At 35.5% G+C, this 20,485-nt stretch overlaps 1 protein-coding gene across 2 annotated transcripts in view; it reads right to left on the minus strand.

The window, feature by feature from the left end:
• Window positions 1–6,498: 6,498 nt before the first annotated feature.
• LOC131435110 (unconventional myosin-XV) overlaps window positions 6,499–20,485 on the minus strand; it is a 536,922-nt gene continuing 522,935 nt past the window's right edge. For both annotated transcript variants that reach the window (XM_058602644.1, XM_058602646.1), the window contains one exon: window positions 6,499–6,793. In XM_058602644.1, the coding sequence (XP_058458627.1) occupies window positions 6,632–6,793 (162 nt within the window). In that variant the 3' untranslated portion in view covers window positions 6,499–6,631. The remainder of the gene's footprint in view (window positions 6,794–20,485) is intronic.

Below are 20,485 nucleotides of genomic sequence, written 5' to 3' on the forward strand. Positions count from 1 at the left end.
CATCTGTTTCGTTCCCATCCTTTCTTCCGCTGAATGTGACTTTTCGAAGCATTTGTCCTTTCGGTATTATTTGTTTTTGGATCGCTTGTATATTTTCGGCATCCAATGTTAGAGTGTCGTGTTTAGCTTGGCGAGGCACCGCACAGTGATGCCAAGGTGGCAGAAATTCAAAAAATAAATTTATTTTTTTCCTGCACTGTATTAATTTTTTTGAATTCTCATATAAGTGAAGGATTGCAGTTTAAAGTATAAAAATTTTTGAATAAGAAATAATCCCTCCATTTCCTCTCAAAGATAGGGTATTGTAAACTTTCTTTTCATCCTTCCATACAAAATATATGGCGCAATGACGATGTTTTGCGATTAGAGTTCTATATAGGTAGGAAAGGGCTGCCACTGTTCAATAGTATTTGATTTTATATCATTTTTTCTCTACTTTTCAGAAACCATTATGCGATTCTGCACATTTCTGCACATTAAAGGTTGTTTTCAATAGTTTGCGGGGTCGACAATAAAAATCACAGAAACAAGGGCCAGACTTTTGTAACTGAAGTCGGTGTCAGTAAAATTTAAATAAACCGCATATGACATACATAACATAAAACACCTATATAAATGTCGTTATATAAATCTATTTATAATATATCAGGCGTTGGAATAAATTGTTGAACTTTCATGATTTTAGTGAGAGTATCATTGCAGTACAGTTTCTCAAAGCATAGTCCATCGTTATATACCACCACTAAGACTCAGATACCACGTTTGAAAAATTCCTTTTCCTCAGATTCGACAAACGAATCGATCCAATTTTTGGTGGTGTCGTAGTTTTTGAAACTGACCTGACAAGTTATGCGCCATGGATTGGAGCAAATGGCAACCGTATGGAACAATGTCTGAAAAAAATGGCGGTTGGGGCAGAACTTTTCATTGCAGCGATTATAAAAAAAAGCTTTTACAACTTTCGAAGCATGCAGTCTTGCATTATCATGAAGAAAAAATACTATGCCATGAAGATCTTCATATTGCGTCCGCTTTTCATGCAATGCTCTGTCCAAACGCATTTGAGTAGCTCATAATAAATAGCGCCCAGTTGATCCCGCCACATGCACTTTTTCTGTTCTCCGGAACTTTCTTGTAGTCCATATAAAAATTCCCAAATTTGAACCACAAAAACCACTTTATGCACTTATTTTTTTCGTCATTTTTCATTTTACATAGTTTAATGAGATACTTTAACATAATAAAAATCCACTATTATTAGTGAAGCGGTAGTATTCAACCAAATTTTGTTTTGTACTTGTGTTTGCGTTCTTCATAAAGTCGAAAACCTTAATAAATGCAAAATGCAGAACATTTTCCAAAAATTAGAATTTTTGTTAAAAACAAAAAAATAACACTTTTTTGATTGTTACTCTTCAATATATAAGGAAAAGTTTTTTATGTTATTTTCAATAGATAAGGAAAAGTTTTTTTTTCTCCGTGTATACATATTCCACACAGGTTTAATCATTATTTGAAACAGCAGTTAAAGCTCCTACTCAATCACGAAATAAATAAAAATACACAAGGGGACGGGTATAGCGTGCTGGGATATTCGATGCCTATCACGCAGCCCACCTGGGTTCGATTCCCAACCCCGCACATAGGGTCAGAAAGATTTCCTGGTCCGAAGAGACGAATGACCTTAAGGTGTTAAAACCTCTATAATTGAAACAAAAAAAAATACACAAGTTAATTTATTAAAAAAGTCGTCATTTTCCGGTCCATAGAGAACGGTGCATCATGTAACTTTTAGGTGGATCGAATATTTTTTCCTACGTTATCAAGATGGAAATATATTTAAAGACCTCAAATTATTAATAAAACATCATCCAGCTGACGTTTATCGACGTATTTATGGTTTTTGCCAACTTTTGTATGGAGAGGCATCACTGTGCGCCGGCGGTGACATTTTTGTATGTATTACTGGCTATTTACCATTTGATGCCTGTTGTTTTGGCATATGTGCAAGCAAATTAGATTTTGTGTTGAGGGCTTTCGGATCGATTTTCGCTACGTTCGCGTACGATTTTTTCTCGGCTTCGACCTTCTGTATTAACAGTTTTTTTGTTTCGGCCACAAGGAATTCCTATATGAGCATTCTTCACAGTGTGTACATGTTAGACTCTGACCATACTAGGATAGGGCTGTTATTTCAACATTGACAAAGGACGGAATGTTCTTCTTCACTATCATTTTAGCAATTCGCACACCAGTCGGGATATTGCCAAACACATATTTGCTGTCCCATATCTGTCAATTTTTATGGCTGCGTCCTGTTGTTTACACTCTTCTCTAACCACTTGTGCAGTTGTTTATTCGTTTTCATTAGTTTGTTTTGAAATGCGTGGGCAGAACAACGTCGAAAAATTGTGTACAAATGGTGCACAGAACGCGAACTGTCACTGAAGTTCGGTGAGGATAACACATTTGAGGATAAACCGAAAACGGGTAGAAAAAAAGGTCCTGCTAACCCTCAGTTGGACAAACGTATACTGAGAGCGTTCGAGCAAAAGAAGGAGGTTTCAGTTCGGGATGTGGCCAAAAAAGTGGGCACTTCGAAGTCAAATGTTGTTCGTACTAAAGAACGTTTGAATCTTTGAACCTATAAGAAGCAGAAACAACCAAAACGTAGTCCAAATTAAGAAGCATCGATCAAGCCGAGGATACTAAAACTGTACAATACGATTCTTGCTGGAAATTTGAACTGCATAATCATGGACGACGAAAACTACGTGAAACTTGATTACTTGTTACGTCTTCGGAGAGATCGTACAATTTTACTTCAACTGCGCCATCCTCCATGGTGATACGCAGTTCGTAAACTTTACCATCGATCTCGACATCATGCTTATTATCATGTTCGTGTAATCGACGAACATGATAATAAGCATGATGTCGAGATCGATGGTAAAGTTTACAAACTGCGTATCACCATGGAGGATGGCGCAGTTGAAGTAAAATTGTAAATTGAGCAACTTCAATGTCAATTGTCTTCACGAAAGCGCACCCTAGAAATCTGCTACATTGTATGCGTTGCACCTCTTCTCGTTTTAGACCGAGTGTATCACTGACGCATTGATACTAGAGCTGTGCGCCGCCGCGCCACGCCGCCGTCGCCGATAATTTCGACACGCCGCCAATTTAAGAAAAAGATGATCAGCGCGCCGGTTATCACATTTTAATCGTGCCGCCGATAATATTACATCAGCCGAAAAAATGATTTTATCAATGTGGAAAATTGTTTACAGTTTTCATTGAAATTCATTGAAAATTACAGTACAGTTACTTTCCTCCTACTTATACTGAAAATCAGTACTACCGATGTCAACCGAAGCCAATGTCATTTGATTCAAAGCCTATTTTCTGTCTTTATTTAAAAGGTTTTGAGCTATTGACACATTATCGTTCGCAACATCTGAAAATAAAAAATGGAACCAAAAAAAGGAGGGTTCTTCCGAAAAAAATAAATAATGTTTGGTTTTTTTCCGATTAACATTTTTTTTAGAAACCAGTAAAGTGTTGATTTCTCAGGTACTAGAATGTTTAGTGATCGAGTACCATTTATTTTGGATACTTTATTTGTTATTTCCGGGCATTTGAAAAATGGTATTGAACAAAATTTCATGATCCATTCTAAATAAATGTTAGTTTTCGCACAATAGATTAAGATCAACGTTACCAACTCAAAGTAATACATTTTCTTCTACTTCTACTATGACTTTTCAAATGAATTTACCCGTTTTTATAAGAAATCGTTACAAATGTGAAGTAATTAAAATTTGAATTTGTTAATTTGATATTATTTTTGATATCTGAATGAATTTGAGCGCCTAATCGATTTTATGTTAATTACATACGTACGAAAAAGATATACTTATTTTTTGAGTTGATAAAACGATTTTTATACATGATAATTATCAACTATGTAAAAAGCGATTTGAAAAATAGTTCCGAATAAAACTTCATATTTCTTGCTCATAATAAAAAAAAAACCCTTTGTATATGAATGAAATATTTATTAAAACAATAATCAACCATCTCAAAATAACGCACTTATATTCATCTCAATTTCTCCTCTAATTCGATGCATTCGAAAACATTTACCATCTCCATTCACTACGTTGGCTTTAATGGATCACATAAACATTAGGATCGTTGATTGTAGGTCGACGAAACAATAAGATAGAGAAATACGCCGAATCGCGCCGCCTCCGCCGCCGATGTTTTCAGGAAATAGCGTCACGCCGATTCGCCGCCGCCGCTGGTCAAAAAGACGTTTCAGCCGCCGATGTTGACAATTTTGATCGGCGCACAGCTCTAATTGATACACTTCTTCGTAATTTCCTCGGAATGTTTGCGTAATCAACGCGAAATGTATTTTCGCGACGATTCATACCTATCGACGAAAGATATCGAAAAACTTTGACCCAATAGTCAAGAAGATATATATGTTAAATATTATCGATGAAGTTTGTGATAGACTTCCAGAAAACAATACGCGAGAAACTCAACTGTTCGGCTTGGAAGTTAAGCGCTAACTCTTTCGGCGAAACGGCTTTCGACGAAATGGGTTTTGCGAAATGACCCTGATCCTAACAGATGTAAGGTGAATTATTGAATTGAGTTGTTGAATTTATAATAAAAAAATCCTTCTCAGCTTTCAGCATTTATCAACGCAAAACTAGCGTGAGTTTGCTAAAAAGACAACACTGAGTTTGCTCTTCAACAACACTTCAAGATCTGCTCCAATGACTCAGATGACGGACGACAATCAGTGCAGTTGCCACATTAACAAAGGCACGTAACCAGTTACAAAATCCCGTTACGATTTCCACTGGATATGTATTATTGTAAAACTGGTTAAAGAATGCTTCATACGAATTACTATTGCTACACTGATTGCCTTCTGGTGGAGGGCACTGCACTAACTGGCAAACTATTTCCTATTGATGGGGGCACCGTGTCATCTAGCAAGAGGATTTCTCCTGATGGAGGCATAATACTATCTGGTAAGACATTTCCTGCTAGTGGAGGCACGTCCCACCTTTCATAACATTACCTCCTGCTGGGGGCACGATACTATCTGGCAATATATTTCTCCTTGTGGAGGCACGACACTGCCCTTCATGACATTACCTCCTTATGAAGGCACGATACCTTTCATAACATTACCTCTTGATGGTAGCACAAAACCTTTCATAACATAAACCATGGTGGTAGCACGGAACCACCTGGCGAAACATTTCCTCCTACCGATGTTTTATTATCAAGGTTGCCATGATACCGAATGTTTGAATTATTTCTTATACACACACACACATATATATATATATATATATATATATATATATATATAAAGGGTGATTTTTTAAGAGCTTGAGAACTTTTTTAAACAATAAAACGCATAAAATTTGCAAAATCTCATCGGTTCTTTATTTTAAACGTTAGATTGGTACATGACATTTACTTTTTGAAGATAATTTCATTTAAATGTTGACCGCGGCTGCGTCTTAGGTGGTCCATTCGGAAAGTCCAATTTTGGGCAACTTTTTCGAGCATTTCGGCCGGAATAGCCCGAATTTCTTCGGAAATGTTGTCTTCCAAAGCTGGAATAGTTACTGGCTTATTTCTGTAGACTTTAGACTTGACGTAGCCCCACAAAAAATAGTCTAAAGGCGTCAAATCGCATGATCTTGGTGGCCAACTTACCGGTCCATTTCTTGAGATGAATTGTTCTCCGAAGTTTTCCCTCAAAATGGCCATAGAATCGCGAGCTGTGTGGCATGTAGCGCCATCTTGTTGAAACCACATGTCAACCAAGTTCAGTTCTTCCATTTTTGGCAACAAAAAGTTTGTTAGCATCGAACGATAGCGATCGCCATTCACTGTAACGTTGCGTCCAACAGCATCTTTGAAAAAATACGGTCCAATGATTCCACCAGCGTACAAACCACACCAAACAGTGCATTTTTCGGGATGCATGGGCAGTTCTTGAACGGCTTCTGGTTGCTCTTCACTCCAAATGCGGCAATTTTGCTTATTTACGTAGCCATTCAACCAGAATTATGTAGACCATAAATCGGGCGTAAAGCGCGAAACACATTTCGAACCGAACACTGATTTTGGTAATAAAATTCAATGATTTGCAAGCGTTGCTCGTTAGTAAGTCTATTCATGATGAAATGTCAGAGCATACTGAGCAAATAATAATGCATGAAAATCATAACCTCAAAAAATCTGAGCAAATACTAATGCATGAAAATCCTAACCTCAAAAAAATCACCTTTTATATATATATATATATATATATATAAATATATAAATATATATATATATATATATATATATATATATATATATATATATATATATATATATATATATATATATATATATATATATATATATATATATATATATATATATATATATATATATAAACTTGTAATATACACGTTATATTTAAAAATATTGTTTATTAAAGAAATTGAAATGTGGCATTTTGTTCGTGGTATTGGAATGCATTTTTTATCCTTAACATGATAAACTTGTGCTTAAAATTTGTTTTCCAGTATTTAAGTTGATGAAACTATTCTCTACGATCTCGAAGCTGTGCCTGAGCCATGGAAATATATTGTCTAACAAGTCGCGAAATTTCATGAGCTTGTTCTGTTTGAACCCTGATAACACGTTGTTGGAGAAGATTTCCAACTTTCATATCCAGGAAAAGTGCGCCGTCCTCCGATCGAACCTAGAAAAAAAATCATCGTTTAGGTTTACATTTATACTGGCGTTTTCACGTTTGTTAGAAACTCATTAAATCTTCATATTTTTTTTATTCAATAATATAATATAATACATTTTTAGGCACACTGCTTAAGCTTCTAGGTGCCAAGGGTATTTTCTAATCTTAATTAACGACTAACTTTAAACTAGAATAGTATCATTAGACCATGTCATCACCACTGGTGCAGAGACCGCTCTCCGCGAGCCCAATACGTCGAAGATGTGCGTTGAAAGTGTAGTGATTTGACATGAGCCGCGACATAACACGAATGAAATAGCGACTCACGTTCATCTCCCTGAACCAAGGTTTCGTCGATACCCTAGGGATAATGGAATGTAGCCATTGTCCCAGTTCACCATTGCTCCATAAAGTTTGTCAATTTTCGAGAGTTTTATGACGAGAGATACTGAAAAATTCATTGAAGCAGATTGGTCTTTCATAAATGTTACCTTCTAATGCGCCCACCTTAGTTAATGAGTCTGCCTTTTCATTTCCCGGAATGGAACAATGCGAAGGGAGTCAGTGCCGTAGTTGTTCAAATTTCATTGGTTAGTCGTTGACTTTGTTGATGGGGCGCCTGGATTTCCGTGGTACAGGGGCGCATTGCAATTGACTGAAGTTAGATTTTTTTACGGGGTTTGTTGTTTCTTCATCTTCGTATTTTTGTATACAACAGTTAGATAGTTCTAGTATCAGACTTATTTGTTACGAGCAGTGCTTGAAAAATGAATGAATTGAATAGAAGTGAACATAATTCATTCACTTCCTGGTTCATCAATACACCAACAACTGAACATCATCCACTTCTAAGCTAACGGATTTGGTTCACGTTGGTTTGTATTGGTGAACCAACGCTCTTCTGTACTTTGAAGGTGACCGTATAGAACTGACACTCGTTACTCATTCTCTTTAACATTAGTAGGCGAAGCAACAAGAGAATATCGTTCGTTCCTCATCGCCTGCTGTATATACATGAATCTCTTCATGTGTTTTCTAGTGCGAAGATAGAGCAGTGGAATCGTTCCGCATGGCTGGAGCATTCATACTAATACTCAAATGTGCGGGTGTTTATGTTGCAAAAGGAAGCAGAAGACTCACAAGGCATTAGATATGTAAGGTTCTCTCATATTTTCTCGGATCTGCAAGTATATTGTCTTTCGAATTTGCTGTCTGACAGTGCATATCGTTCGAAGGCTGTACAAGTTTGTTAGTACTTTCGTTTGTATCTCGCATGAATTTGAATTCATAGATATGGCACCAAAAAGAAAAATCAAGTCTTCAGATGGACCAACATTGAAGCAAAAAGTTCTGAGTATTACCAGAGAAGAGAACGGAATTATTTTTTGTGATGTTGATAAAACTTGTGGTTATAAGCAACTGTCGTTCAACCAACACAATTTCGCTCGTCACATGAAAGCATTTCACCCAACTATTTACAATGTTCTCGAAATTGGTGATAAAATATTAGAAGTAGGAGAGTCGGCTAGTTGTACTGCGAAACATAAAATGAGCAAAGCCGAAGATACTGCACTAGTTAGAGTATCCAAACAGAAAGTCATTGGAGGTGTTATTAAACTAGTGACAAAACACAATATGCCATTTAATGCTCTTAGTTGGGAAGGCATCCATGACATTATTGATGATTTATTAGCTCCATTTAATGTAAAATTAAATAATAGGAACATAGGCGACTACGTCAAGGATTTGCGGGTTGCAATTGACAATATAATTGTGGACGAATTGAGAAATGAAATAATTTCTTTAAAATTCGATACGACAACAAAGTGCTACCGAAGTGTGTTGGGTTTGAATGCACAATACTATAAAAACAACATGCTTGTCAAAAGAACCTTAGGTAAGTTAATATTTCATTCTCTGAACAAACTAGTAAACAGGTTAACGAATTATTGCACATACGAGATTGCTGAAATCAAAGCTATCTTATATCTATTACTATGTGAAAATCAATATGTTGTTTCATTGCTAGTGTGCATGTATATTCTACCATAATCCCCTAAAAATCCAACAAATTACCACCAAAATTGGACACAGATACTTCTTGAACATCAGAAGTAAAAATAAAAGTATTTTTGAGGAAAATTGTGCATTCCGTGTTTCTGGAATAGAGAGTCTAGGACTAATTGATCAAAATTGACAATAAAACCTTGTTCTTTGACGAGTAGAAATATTACTTGTATCGAGATTCGTTGGAGTTTTTTCAGGAGTGAAGATGCAATAAGGAAAAGAAGAGATCAAATGTGAATTAGATTTAATGAGAAACGATACATCTTAACAAACACATTACAGCTTATTTACTAACACAAATTTTTTACTGTGAATACCTTTGGGAAATAGTCATCAACAAAAGCAGGATTTAATCACAACCGAAAAACTCTTAGTGTGTATAGTATATGTAACCAATTTGTTTTACACGACATATTTTAAAATAACAGAAGTCATTTGACTGGAAAATCTAAACAAAAAAAAAACAAGTTAAATGAATCTATTTAATAGGTCAAAAGTCGTAAGATCGTGTGAATTTTATGTATGTATGTGCATTTAATAATAGCACAATAGACGATTATAAGATAGTAATAGAAAACACCTAACAAAATTATAACAGATCAAATTGTTGTTTTGGTTGGTCTTATTTTGTGATATTAAAACAAAAACCCGCAAACTCACGCGTGTTCAATTCTCATGCGGAATATTGATATGTCACCAAAAGCAGTAATTTTTCATGGTAGAATAATTGCAGCGACGCGTTATTATGTTATTATTCATTTATACAATTCTACTATTCTTTCAAAATCTGAATTTGAATTATTTTTAATGTCAAGAACAATTCCAAAATTGTTAGCGTATTTTCAGGTTTACTGGAAACTGAAAATCATTCTCTCGATTTTGGGTCACTGTATAATTTGTCATAATTTCTATATAATTTTTTAAAGGTATGGTAGAACTTCACGAAAGACATTCTGCAGTTAATCTTACTAAAAAGATTGAAGAAGTATATGCAAAATTTGGCATTCAATCCTGGCAAATATATAGTGTAACTGTTGATACACAGTTCGAAAAATTCTTGTGATTTTACATCTATTCAGATGCACATAAATGGAGCGTCATATTTCACACAAATTTATATTCAAGAACATGTAAAATTGTGTGATTTAAATATTACATGGCTTCAAAACGAATGGAATAAAAATCAAAAGATCAACAGCAACAACGCGACTTGAACCGAAAAACATTAGATCACGAAGCACACCAGCTAGTCGACTGAGCCACAGAAGCACATTTCTGCTTGGCTGGTAAATCGTGCATAATAATTCATACAGTCTCACTTGCTAACCGAGTGCAAATTACACTCGGAACCAGTAAATTTCTGTACGAATGGAATATTGCGTCATTTGAGAAGCTAAGTAGTTATGAATTGTATCGTTTGTAGAATTACGTCACCTGTAAAATTCATAATTTTTTACTGTGTAATGCTAGGAATGTGGTTGCGACTGGACAATTGCTGAAAGATTTGCAAAAAGATGATTTTACCAATTTTCTTGACGATTCATTGAATCACAGCGATGATAACCTCGAAGATGATGACGATGATAATGAAACCAATAAAATTGAAGCATTGGCTTATCGCCTTAATTTCCACCAGCTTGAATGCATTGGATGCGGTGCCCACACCTTTAACCTGGTAGTAACTGATAATATTAATGGAACTCGAAATAAAGAAACTGCTGCAATATTGTCTAAAATTATCGAAGTGGTAAAAGCTTATCGGCTTTCCGAATTCAAACAAGCTTTTGAACTACATCACCAAAAATATCCCCCAATTCCAAATGTGACCAGATTGGGCACGTACTATCTTTTAATGAAAGTACTGAAGGATGGACGTCAGTTTTTTGAAAAAATGGGTAAAAACCATTCTAAGCTAGGTAATAATTGAATAAATTACATAATTACTCAAGTTCAAATAGCTTATTATTCTTTAGACATGTCAACATATTGGGAGTTTATAAACGAGTTTAATGAAGCGTTTTTGTCTCTGCATTCGGCTACAGTACGGGTTCAAAGTCTTGATTGTACGCTTAGCCAATTTTATTTGGAGTGGTATATAGCTTTTGGGAAAATTTCTACAATTTCATCTAATAATCGGTTCAAACTGGGAATACTCAATTCTATGGAAAAAAGACAGTCGACGATTTTCAACAATAAAGCATATCGAGCGGCACTCTACATGGATCCTAGATGTGTTTATAATGGATCAACCATGTTCACTGCAAACGAAAAGGAGTTGATAATAGTAAGAAAATTTTCCTATGTCTCACAATTTAATAAAAACTATTTTTTCCAGCAATATCTGATCGGTGTGTGGAACAAATTGAAGCTTCGTTCTAACACACCTGATGTGAATATTAGTGTGCCACCTGAAACAGAAAAATGTGATGCAGATGATTTTGATATTGATAAATACATATCTAGTATTTTTGGAGAAGAAAAACAAGTAACAAATGCAACTGAAAATGATATCGAGATTGCTATACGAAACATACAGTTTCAACAACGCCAATCGGCTTCTGATCTCAACTTCAAAGTAGTTAATCATTACTTCAAGCTGAAAGTAGTCGATTCTCGCCTATGGGACATTGCAAAGGTTGTATACTCGGCTGCGTCCACTCAAGTGTCGGTAGAGAGGGATAATTCTCATTTCTCAAACGTTTTTACTCCGCATCGTCACGCAATTGGCGAAGAAACACTACAAAACATTATGCAGATAAAGCTTAATGAAGAATTGGTTTCGGTCGCCCTATGCGACGCTTTGCAGAAAACTTCTGACTAAATTTTTGGCTTGTATATAAAGATTTGAGAAAAAATAATACTATACAATAATAATAATAATAATTATTATTATTACTATTGTTATTATTGTTTTTATTATTACTATTGCTATTATTATTATTTTTTAATTATTTCTATATTATTTAAAAAATATACTATGAAAATTAAAATTATGAAATCAAAATCTCAATTACAGACTGTATCACAATCTAACGCTTATATTACATTTGTTCAAATACCACAAAATTGAATTTAACAAACGTAACATAACATCGGTTTGAATACAATTGATCTTAAGGAAGATATTTATTTATTCTCTAGCATGCGTCACTTCTTTGATGCTTAAAATCTTCTTTACCACAGGAATCGCGTAAAAACAGTTCGATTGGCGTTGTTCTTATGTATGTACGCTGGGCGATTGATTCGAACGTAAACGGTAAGACGAAACTGACATACTTTCGAACGTATCGCAAACAGCCATAAACAAGAATGAGGGTGAATATTAATTCTCAGTGACTCTTTTTAAACGTTATTCGATTACCTTAATTGAACTAAACGTTTTGTAGTTGTAGTTATTTGCGATTTCATTGAAAATCACTAGTGGCGTTGATGCTTTGAATTTACACTTTCAAGCAGAAGTGCTATCCTCTGACGGTGTTTAATTGCTATTTTTGCTCGAAAGTGCACAACCAAAGTTAAAGTCTTTGCATCACATTCCTTTTGTGGAATTTGACCTTTCTGTTTCAACAGAATTAGCAGCCGATTCATATCGTTCAGAATCATTCATGCTAGTACCACACCACCAGTGTTTTTAAATGAATAACGCCATATAGATACCACATCATCGATAAAGCTTATAATCATCAATATTTTTAAGTGAGAGTCAAGCTTCAGTGGTTATTTGTAATGCTTTTCTTAGCTCGTGCACTTAATAGAATACACGCTCTATCTAACCCGAAACATTGAGTATAGGTACTGGCAAATAAAACATGATTTGGAAGGTCCATTAAACAGCGGAGTAAAACATTAGAATTGTAGTTTTTCTTCACAAATTAAATTAAAAAAAATATTTTTACATTCAAATTCAACAACGTTCTTTGAAGATGAATGATTCATCAGCGAGAGCATGCCTGAACCAACTATACTATCAAGCAATTCTTCGAACGAATTGCCTATATTCGAGAGAAAGAGAATAATATCACATTCTTCTCTAGGAGAGTTCAATACTGTTAAACGTAATAAGGACCCGCTCGTCGGCAAGTATGTGTGGAATGGTTAGTTCTCGGATCTGCTTGCTCGTGTTTATTCGGCAACATCGAGACCGTTAACTTAGTATTTCAATGTGAATGTTATAGCTGTGCAGAATGTTCGTACTGCTCATTCGTCGGGTTCAAGCGTGAATGGTGAAAGCACTGGTTACGAGCGAGGCGCCGTATTTTCCTCAACAACTCATTTTTAACTCTTTTGTAAGTTTCCTTAAGCTCTACAATTGCCACACAAATCAACCATGAAGACTCATTTGCAACATACATAAGTGTTATCATAATCTGAATGTTAATGTTTCTAAGTACCCAGATGTTGAGATTTCCACTTTCTGTGTTTATTATTCTTTCAAATAATAGCTCCGATTGTGTGGTTTTGAAATAGAGTTCAAAATCTACTTCTTCAAAACTGCACAGAAAGAAATTATGAATTTAACAGGTGACATAATTCTTACTAACAGATCGGCTGAAAAGTTCGTATCGTTTCTATAAGAGGGCGCCACTAGAATTAAATCCATACCATTTTCAGTTAGTACCAACCTTCAAACGACACGTGTATAAATTTGACAGCTGTCTGATTATTAGTTTGTGAGATATTGCATTTTGAGTGAAGCTACTTTTGTTATTGTGAAAAAAATGGAAAAAAAGGAATTTCGTGTGTTGATGAAACACTACTTTTTGATGAAAAAAAGTGCCGCCGATACCAAAAAATGGCTTGATGAGTGTTATCCAGACTCTGCACCGGGCGAAGCAACAATTCGTAAGTGGTTTGCAAAATTTCGTACTGGTCATATGAGCACCAAAGACGATGAACGCAGTGGACGTCCAAAAGAGGCTGTTACCGATGAAAACGTGAAACAAATCCACAAAATGATTTTCAATGACCGTAAAGTGGAGTTGATCGAGATGGCTGACACCCTAAAGATGTCAAAGGAACGTGTTGGACATATTATTCACGAATATTTGGATATGAGAAAGCTTTGTGCAAAATGGGTGCCGCGTGAGCTCACAATCGATCAAAAACAACAACGAACTGATGATTCTGAGCAGTGTTTGGAGCTGTTATATCGAAATAAAACCGATTTTTTTCGTCGATATATAACAATGGACGAAACATGGCTCCATCACTTCACTCCGGAGTCCAATCGACAGTCAGCTGAGTGGACTGCACGCGATGAACCGAACCCAAAGCGTGGAAAGACTCAACAATCGGCCGGTAAGGTTATGGCGTCTGTATTTTGGGATTCGCATGGTATAATTTTCATCGACTACCTTGAAAAGGGAAAAACCATCAAAAGTGACTATTATATAGCGTTATTAGAGCGTTTGAAGGACGAAATTTCAAAAAAACGGCCTCATTTGAAGAAGAAAAAAGTTTTGTTTCATCAAGACAATGCACCGTGTCACAAGTCGATGAAAACCATGCTGAAATTGAACGAATTGGGCTTCGAATTGCTCCCTCATCCACCGTATTCTCCAGATTTGGCCCCCAGTGACTTTTTCCTGTTCTCAGACCTCAAGAGAATGCTCGCTGGTAAAAAATTTAGAAGCAATGAAGAGGTAATCGCTGAAACTGAGGCCTATTTTGAGACAAAGGACAAATCGTACTACAAAAATGGTATCGAAAAGTTGGAAGATCGCTATAATCGCTGTATCGCCTCTGATGGCAATTATGTTGAATAATAAAAACGAATTTTGGCAAAAAAAATGTGTGTTTCTATTAAACGATACGAACTTTTCAGCCGAACTGTTAATTTACAGCCAAGCAGGTATGTGCTTCTGTGGCTCAGTCGACTATCTGGTGTGCTTTGTGATCTAATGTTTTTCGATTCAAGTCGCGTTGTTGCTCTCGATCTTTAGATTTTTGTTTTTCCATTCGTTATAAAGCCATGTAATTTCCAAATCACACAATTTTTCATGTTCTTGAATATAAATTTGTGTAAAATATGACGCTCCATTTATGTGCATCTGATAAGATGTAAATTCATACAAGCATTTTTCGAACTATGTGAGTCGTTTTATATATCCATGGAAAACCTGCAGGTTTTTGGTTACATTGAAAACATCTTGCTGCGCAAGTTGCGAAATTTCTATTGATGATTTCCATATAGAAGAGAAGAAGTATCTGGTCACGATCAGTTTCAGTTTGTGTCATGTATGCCACCACACACCGTGCGTTTGAAATATACATGTTATTTCAATGTAGCTTAACGCGTGTTTTCCGTCTATCATCAAAAACCATTTGAAATTTTATATTGCACCAAATGCATGATACTTGAGAATATTAGATCATGCCTAACGTGCAACCGAAACTGATGTAGAACATGAAATAATCCATAACGTAAAAGGCCCCGTGTGTAGTGGAGGATGTACTCAAATATATTATATATCAATATGCATCACTCTTGCGATTCACGAGGGACATTACAGTAAAGTGCGGTGGTAAAAAAGGTTACTAATACACTACAAATTTTTTAATGCACATATGACAGCCATGGTTTCAGTACACTGAATCAAACAAACCCAAATATATGGAATATTTCTCGATATACACTGCACGAAAAAATAAGCTGTAAATACGGTTTAGAATTGCAATCTGATACTAACTCGGAAGAGAACACATTGTTATATAAATATTCCCTATTTATATAAATGAGTGTGAAATGTAAACGCAGAACTAAACGAATTAATCTTAATGCTAATTCCAGAATTTTACCAACATTTCCGAATTAAGTATTGCAATTTCTTGATTTGAAAATTTAATCCATTTGTATTCAGGTTTACTGTGATAATGATTCCCGATTCCAGTCCAGTTTGTTCAGAGCATATCATTGAACAGCAGATATGTAATACTACGGTATATTATTGTTTGTAATGCTGTTGGCACTACTGGTATTGCTCTATGTCTTTAATTTACTGTTTATCCGTGAGGCAAACAGGTCGAAATCATAGTAAGTTTACAGTTAACAAATCTTTTTTGCTTACACATTAATTCACTAGAAAGAAGAACGGCTGATTTTAATTACACAGTGCTGCCACTATGAACATTTATTACAAATGAAATTGAAGAAAGTGAAACATCCTCCGAAAATTTTCATTTTCATTGGTGATTAAGACGATAGGTCTTAAAGAACGTAATTCTACATTATTTATAGGCAATATTTACTTTCGTCAGAAAAACATATGAAAATGTTCACACCTCTATTTGGGCATCATGCTCAATTAGTTGTGACATTTCATTTCTGGGTGCACGATAAACGCAGACTATTAAATTTAACTGAACTAATAGCCTTGAGCGTCACGAGATGGTGTTACTGTGATGTCCTTTTCGATTTGTATTGAATTCGTTAAAGTGATCCATATTGATATATAATATATTTGATGTACTGAAACCAATTGCCAATTGCACTAATCCTGTGCTAAACTTTTTGCACCGATACCACTTCGCAGTTTGAAAGAAACCTGTAAAATTGAATTGAATCAGATGTAACAAAAAGTATCCATCAGAAATTACAAAAATTTACGTGTGATTTGCAAAAAATGATGCAAGAAATTATCGAAATAAAAAAGATAAGTTCGATAGATAACAACTGGATTTCAACCAAGAACCATTTGATTACAAAGCGTCCGTCTATTCATTGAGCCACATAAGCACGTATCTGCTAGCCAGGTAAATCGTATATATAAATTCATACAGTCGTACTAGTACTCGTTTGGAAACGGTAAGTGAAATTTACACGCTAAACATGGTAATTTCAATCAATCGTGATGGAAAATACAACTGATGGAAAGAAAAATGATTATCTATTTTAAAGTTTACTCTGCATAAAAAATTTAACGGCTACAAATTTAATATTAATATGTGAATAGATTTTTTGAAATTTATGTTACATTTAATGGAAAATTGTGTCTAATGCAGAATTCCGTTTTCACTGTTTTTGTAAGCATTAAGATTCCATTTTATTAACACAGAAAAAAATTGTAAATTTTACAGGTGGCACAATTCTACAAACGATACGATTCATAACAACTTAATATGTCAATTGACGCAATATTCCACTCGTGCAGAATTTTATTGGCTCCTAATGTAATTTGCACTTGGCTACCAAATGACGCTGTATGCGTTTAGAGGTATCAATTATTCACTATGCAGTTATGTGCTTCTGTGGCTCAGTCGATTAACTGGAGCGCTTCGAGATCTGATGCTTCTTTGTTCAAGTCTCGCGCAGTTGCTATCGATATTTTGTTTTTTATTTCATTCGATTCAAGCCATGTAATTTTCAAATCACACAATTCTACATGTTCTTGCATATAAATTAGTTTGAAACATGACACTCCATTTATGTGCATCTTATAAAATGTAAAATCACAAGATTTGTTTGAACTGAGAAATTTTCAGATTTTTTTACTGTATAAATTGTCAAATGACGCAAAAATTCCTTTGGTAATGACTTTTGTGGGATTGAAATGAATTTTATTTGTTCTTACTGTAATTTGAGCTTGGTTAGCAAGTGGGACTATATAAATTTGTATGGACCATTTACTCAGTCAACTAACGGACATACTTTGCCATTTAACGATTCTTGGTTGAAGTTACCATTGTTTGCTCTACACAGTTCGAAAAATTCTTGTAATTTTACATCTTATTAGATGCACATAAATGGAGCGTCATATTTTACACAATTTTATATTCAAGACGATGAAAAATTGTGTTATTTGAAAATTACATGGCCTTAAAACGAATGGAATAAAAATCAAAAGATCGGCAGCAAAAACGCGACCTGAACCGAAAAACATTAGATCACAAAGCACACCAGATAGTCGACTGAGCCACAGAAGCACATATCTGCTTGGCTGGTGAATCGTGCATATAAATTCATACAGTCTCACTTGGTAGCCGAGTGCAAATTACACTCGGAACCAGTAAATCTCTATACGAATGGATAATTGCGTCATTTGAGAAGTTAAGTAGTTATGAATTGTATCGTTTGTAGAATTATAACACCTGTAAAATTCATAATTTCTTTCTGTGTATGAGTTTTAATTTTTTGTTCATATCGTTGAATTTCATGCCATATAATTTTCAACACTCACAACATTACATGTTTTTTACGTAAGTTTGCGTGAAGCATCAAATAGTGCATGTTTTGCAAATTCTGTGAAAACTTATTTCAATCTTAGTTTGTTTAAAATTGAAGACGGCATTCATTCCTAGCAGCTGTCCCGGATTGTTCTTCACTATATCAAGCATATGTTTCAATTCCATGGTTCATGGCGCAAAATCTTTTTATAAGGAATTACAACTGGCATTTTTCCGCGCTTGACGAGTTGTTATTAATAATTTATATTTTAAAATTCATAAAATCCAAGATGACGGCTTTTGGTTTGTGGATATTCTATCAACTCGCTATACAATTACAGGGTCCGGCACTCGAAGTGTAACCAACTTCAGACAGCTCGCGCAGCTGACGCACGGGCATTAGCTCTCTAGAAATTTGCTAAATGACAGTTCGGAGTTGTATTGTTTACAAGCGCAAGAAAGCATTTTGCCAAAAGTGAACGCGAAAAAAAATCAGTGATGGATTTAAAACGTAATAGTGTGATTGCTTTATATTTAGATGGAAAATCACAACCAGCGATTGTTCGTGAGCTCAAACACCTTAAAGTGAATAAAGTTTTCGTTTATCGCACCATAACTCGTTACAATAATACTGGTAGCATCGCAAAACGTCATGGAGGTGGTCATCAAAAGACTGCAACGTCACGTGAGATGGTTCAAAAAGTGAAGAAGCGACTTGAACGAAATCCTCGACGAAGTGCCAATCAAATGGCAAAAGAACTGAAAATATCCGACCGTAGCATCCGCCGCATACTGAAAAATGATCTGAAGGTCAAGCCTTACAAGATCCAAAAGGCGCATGATCTCACACCGAAGCAGCAACAAGTTAGACTTGAGAGAGCGAAGGAGTTGCTTCGTTTGGCCGAAAGCGGTCAATTTCCGAACATTGTATTTTCTGACGAGAAAATTTTTCCAATTGAGCAATTCGTAAACTCTCAAAACGATAGGGTTTACTTGACCGACCGTTCATACGAGAATTTGAGTCATCGATTGGCCACCAGGAGGCAGCACCCGCAACAGATAATGGTTTGGGCCGCTGTAACCGCAGATGGGCGCTCTCCAATCGTTCTCATCGAGCCTGGCGTCAAGGTAAATGCGACATATTATCGGGAAAGTATTCTGGAGATTGCTTTGTAGCCGTGGGCAGACAAACATTTCGGTGGCACTCGGCACCGTCTCACAAAGCTCGAGTGAACCAAGAATGGCTGAAAAACAACGTCCCGAACTTCATCACGTCCACACAATGGCTCTCGAATTCACCAGATGTGAATCCAATGGATTATTCTCTTTGGGCCATTTTGGAGAGCAAAGTCCGAACTAAAAGATACACCAGTCTCGAGGCGCTGAAAAAATTTATTGTCCGCGAGTGGGCCAAAATACCTGCAAGTCACATTCGGGCAGCTTGCGATTCGTTTTTTGACCGTCTCAAGACCATAGTCAAAGCAAAAGGTGGTCATATCGAGCAAAAGTGAATTGATTCTGAATTTTGTATTATTTTTACACATTTTGTACTTTGAATTAGGTAAAAGTAATTTTCCAAACTGAATTTATGGCCTTTTTAATTGGTTACACTTCGAGTGCCGGACCCTGTAGTGTTTTCGAAACAGGTTTGATATGTAAGTTATTGTAATTAATGTCATATTATTCTCATGTGGTCTGCCGTGAAATTTTACCGTTACAATTATGCAAGTGACACAATCAATCAACTAGTACGTTTGATTATCGATATTCAGATATGTAGAAAAAGCATGTCAGTTTTATTCGTATTTACGTCATCCAGTTATGTCTGACATTACCCACCAGTTTTTTCTGCTAAAAATAAAAGATACTATTCTGGCTTACTGGCTTTCCCCTAACGGAGACGATGGTTTTGAAAGAATGGGGGATATATAAGCTGGAAAGAATTGGTCAATCAATGCAGAAGCGAAACTGTGGAGGCTGCACACTTCGAAAAAACCCTGTGATTTTACATCTCATTAGATGCACATAAAAGGAGTGTCGCCATTCACGTAAATTTACGTGGAAGAACATATAATATTGTGTCTTAAATTTCATTATATAAATTTATTTATAAATAAGAAATAAATATTGATAGCGACTTGAACCAAGAACCATTGGATCGCAAAGCACGTTGTTAATCGACTGAGCTACAGAAGAATACAAATGCTTGGTTGGTAAAAGAGGCATTTAAAACCAGACAGTCGCATCTGCTAGAGGAACGCAAGTTACAGTCGAAACAAGTAAAATTCAAGCTAATCTAACATTAAGTCATTACAAATGAAATTTTCTGTCATTTGACAAATTAGGTCTTTATGAATTACATCGTATGAGGGATTAAGTCACCTGTAAAATTCAAATTTTTTTGGTGTGTGTGATCAATTGTTATTAACTCGATGCAACTTTTTGCCTTGTCGTTTTCGCCTAAAATAT

Source organism: Malaya genurostris, chromosome 3 (genome assembly GCF_030247185.1).
Source record: "Malaya genurostris strain Urasoe2022 chromosome 3, Malgen_1.1, whole genome shotgun sequence".
NCBI classification, from domain to species: Eukaryota; Metazoa; Arthropoda; class Insecta; order Diptera; family Culicidae; genus Malaya; species Malaya genurostris.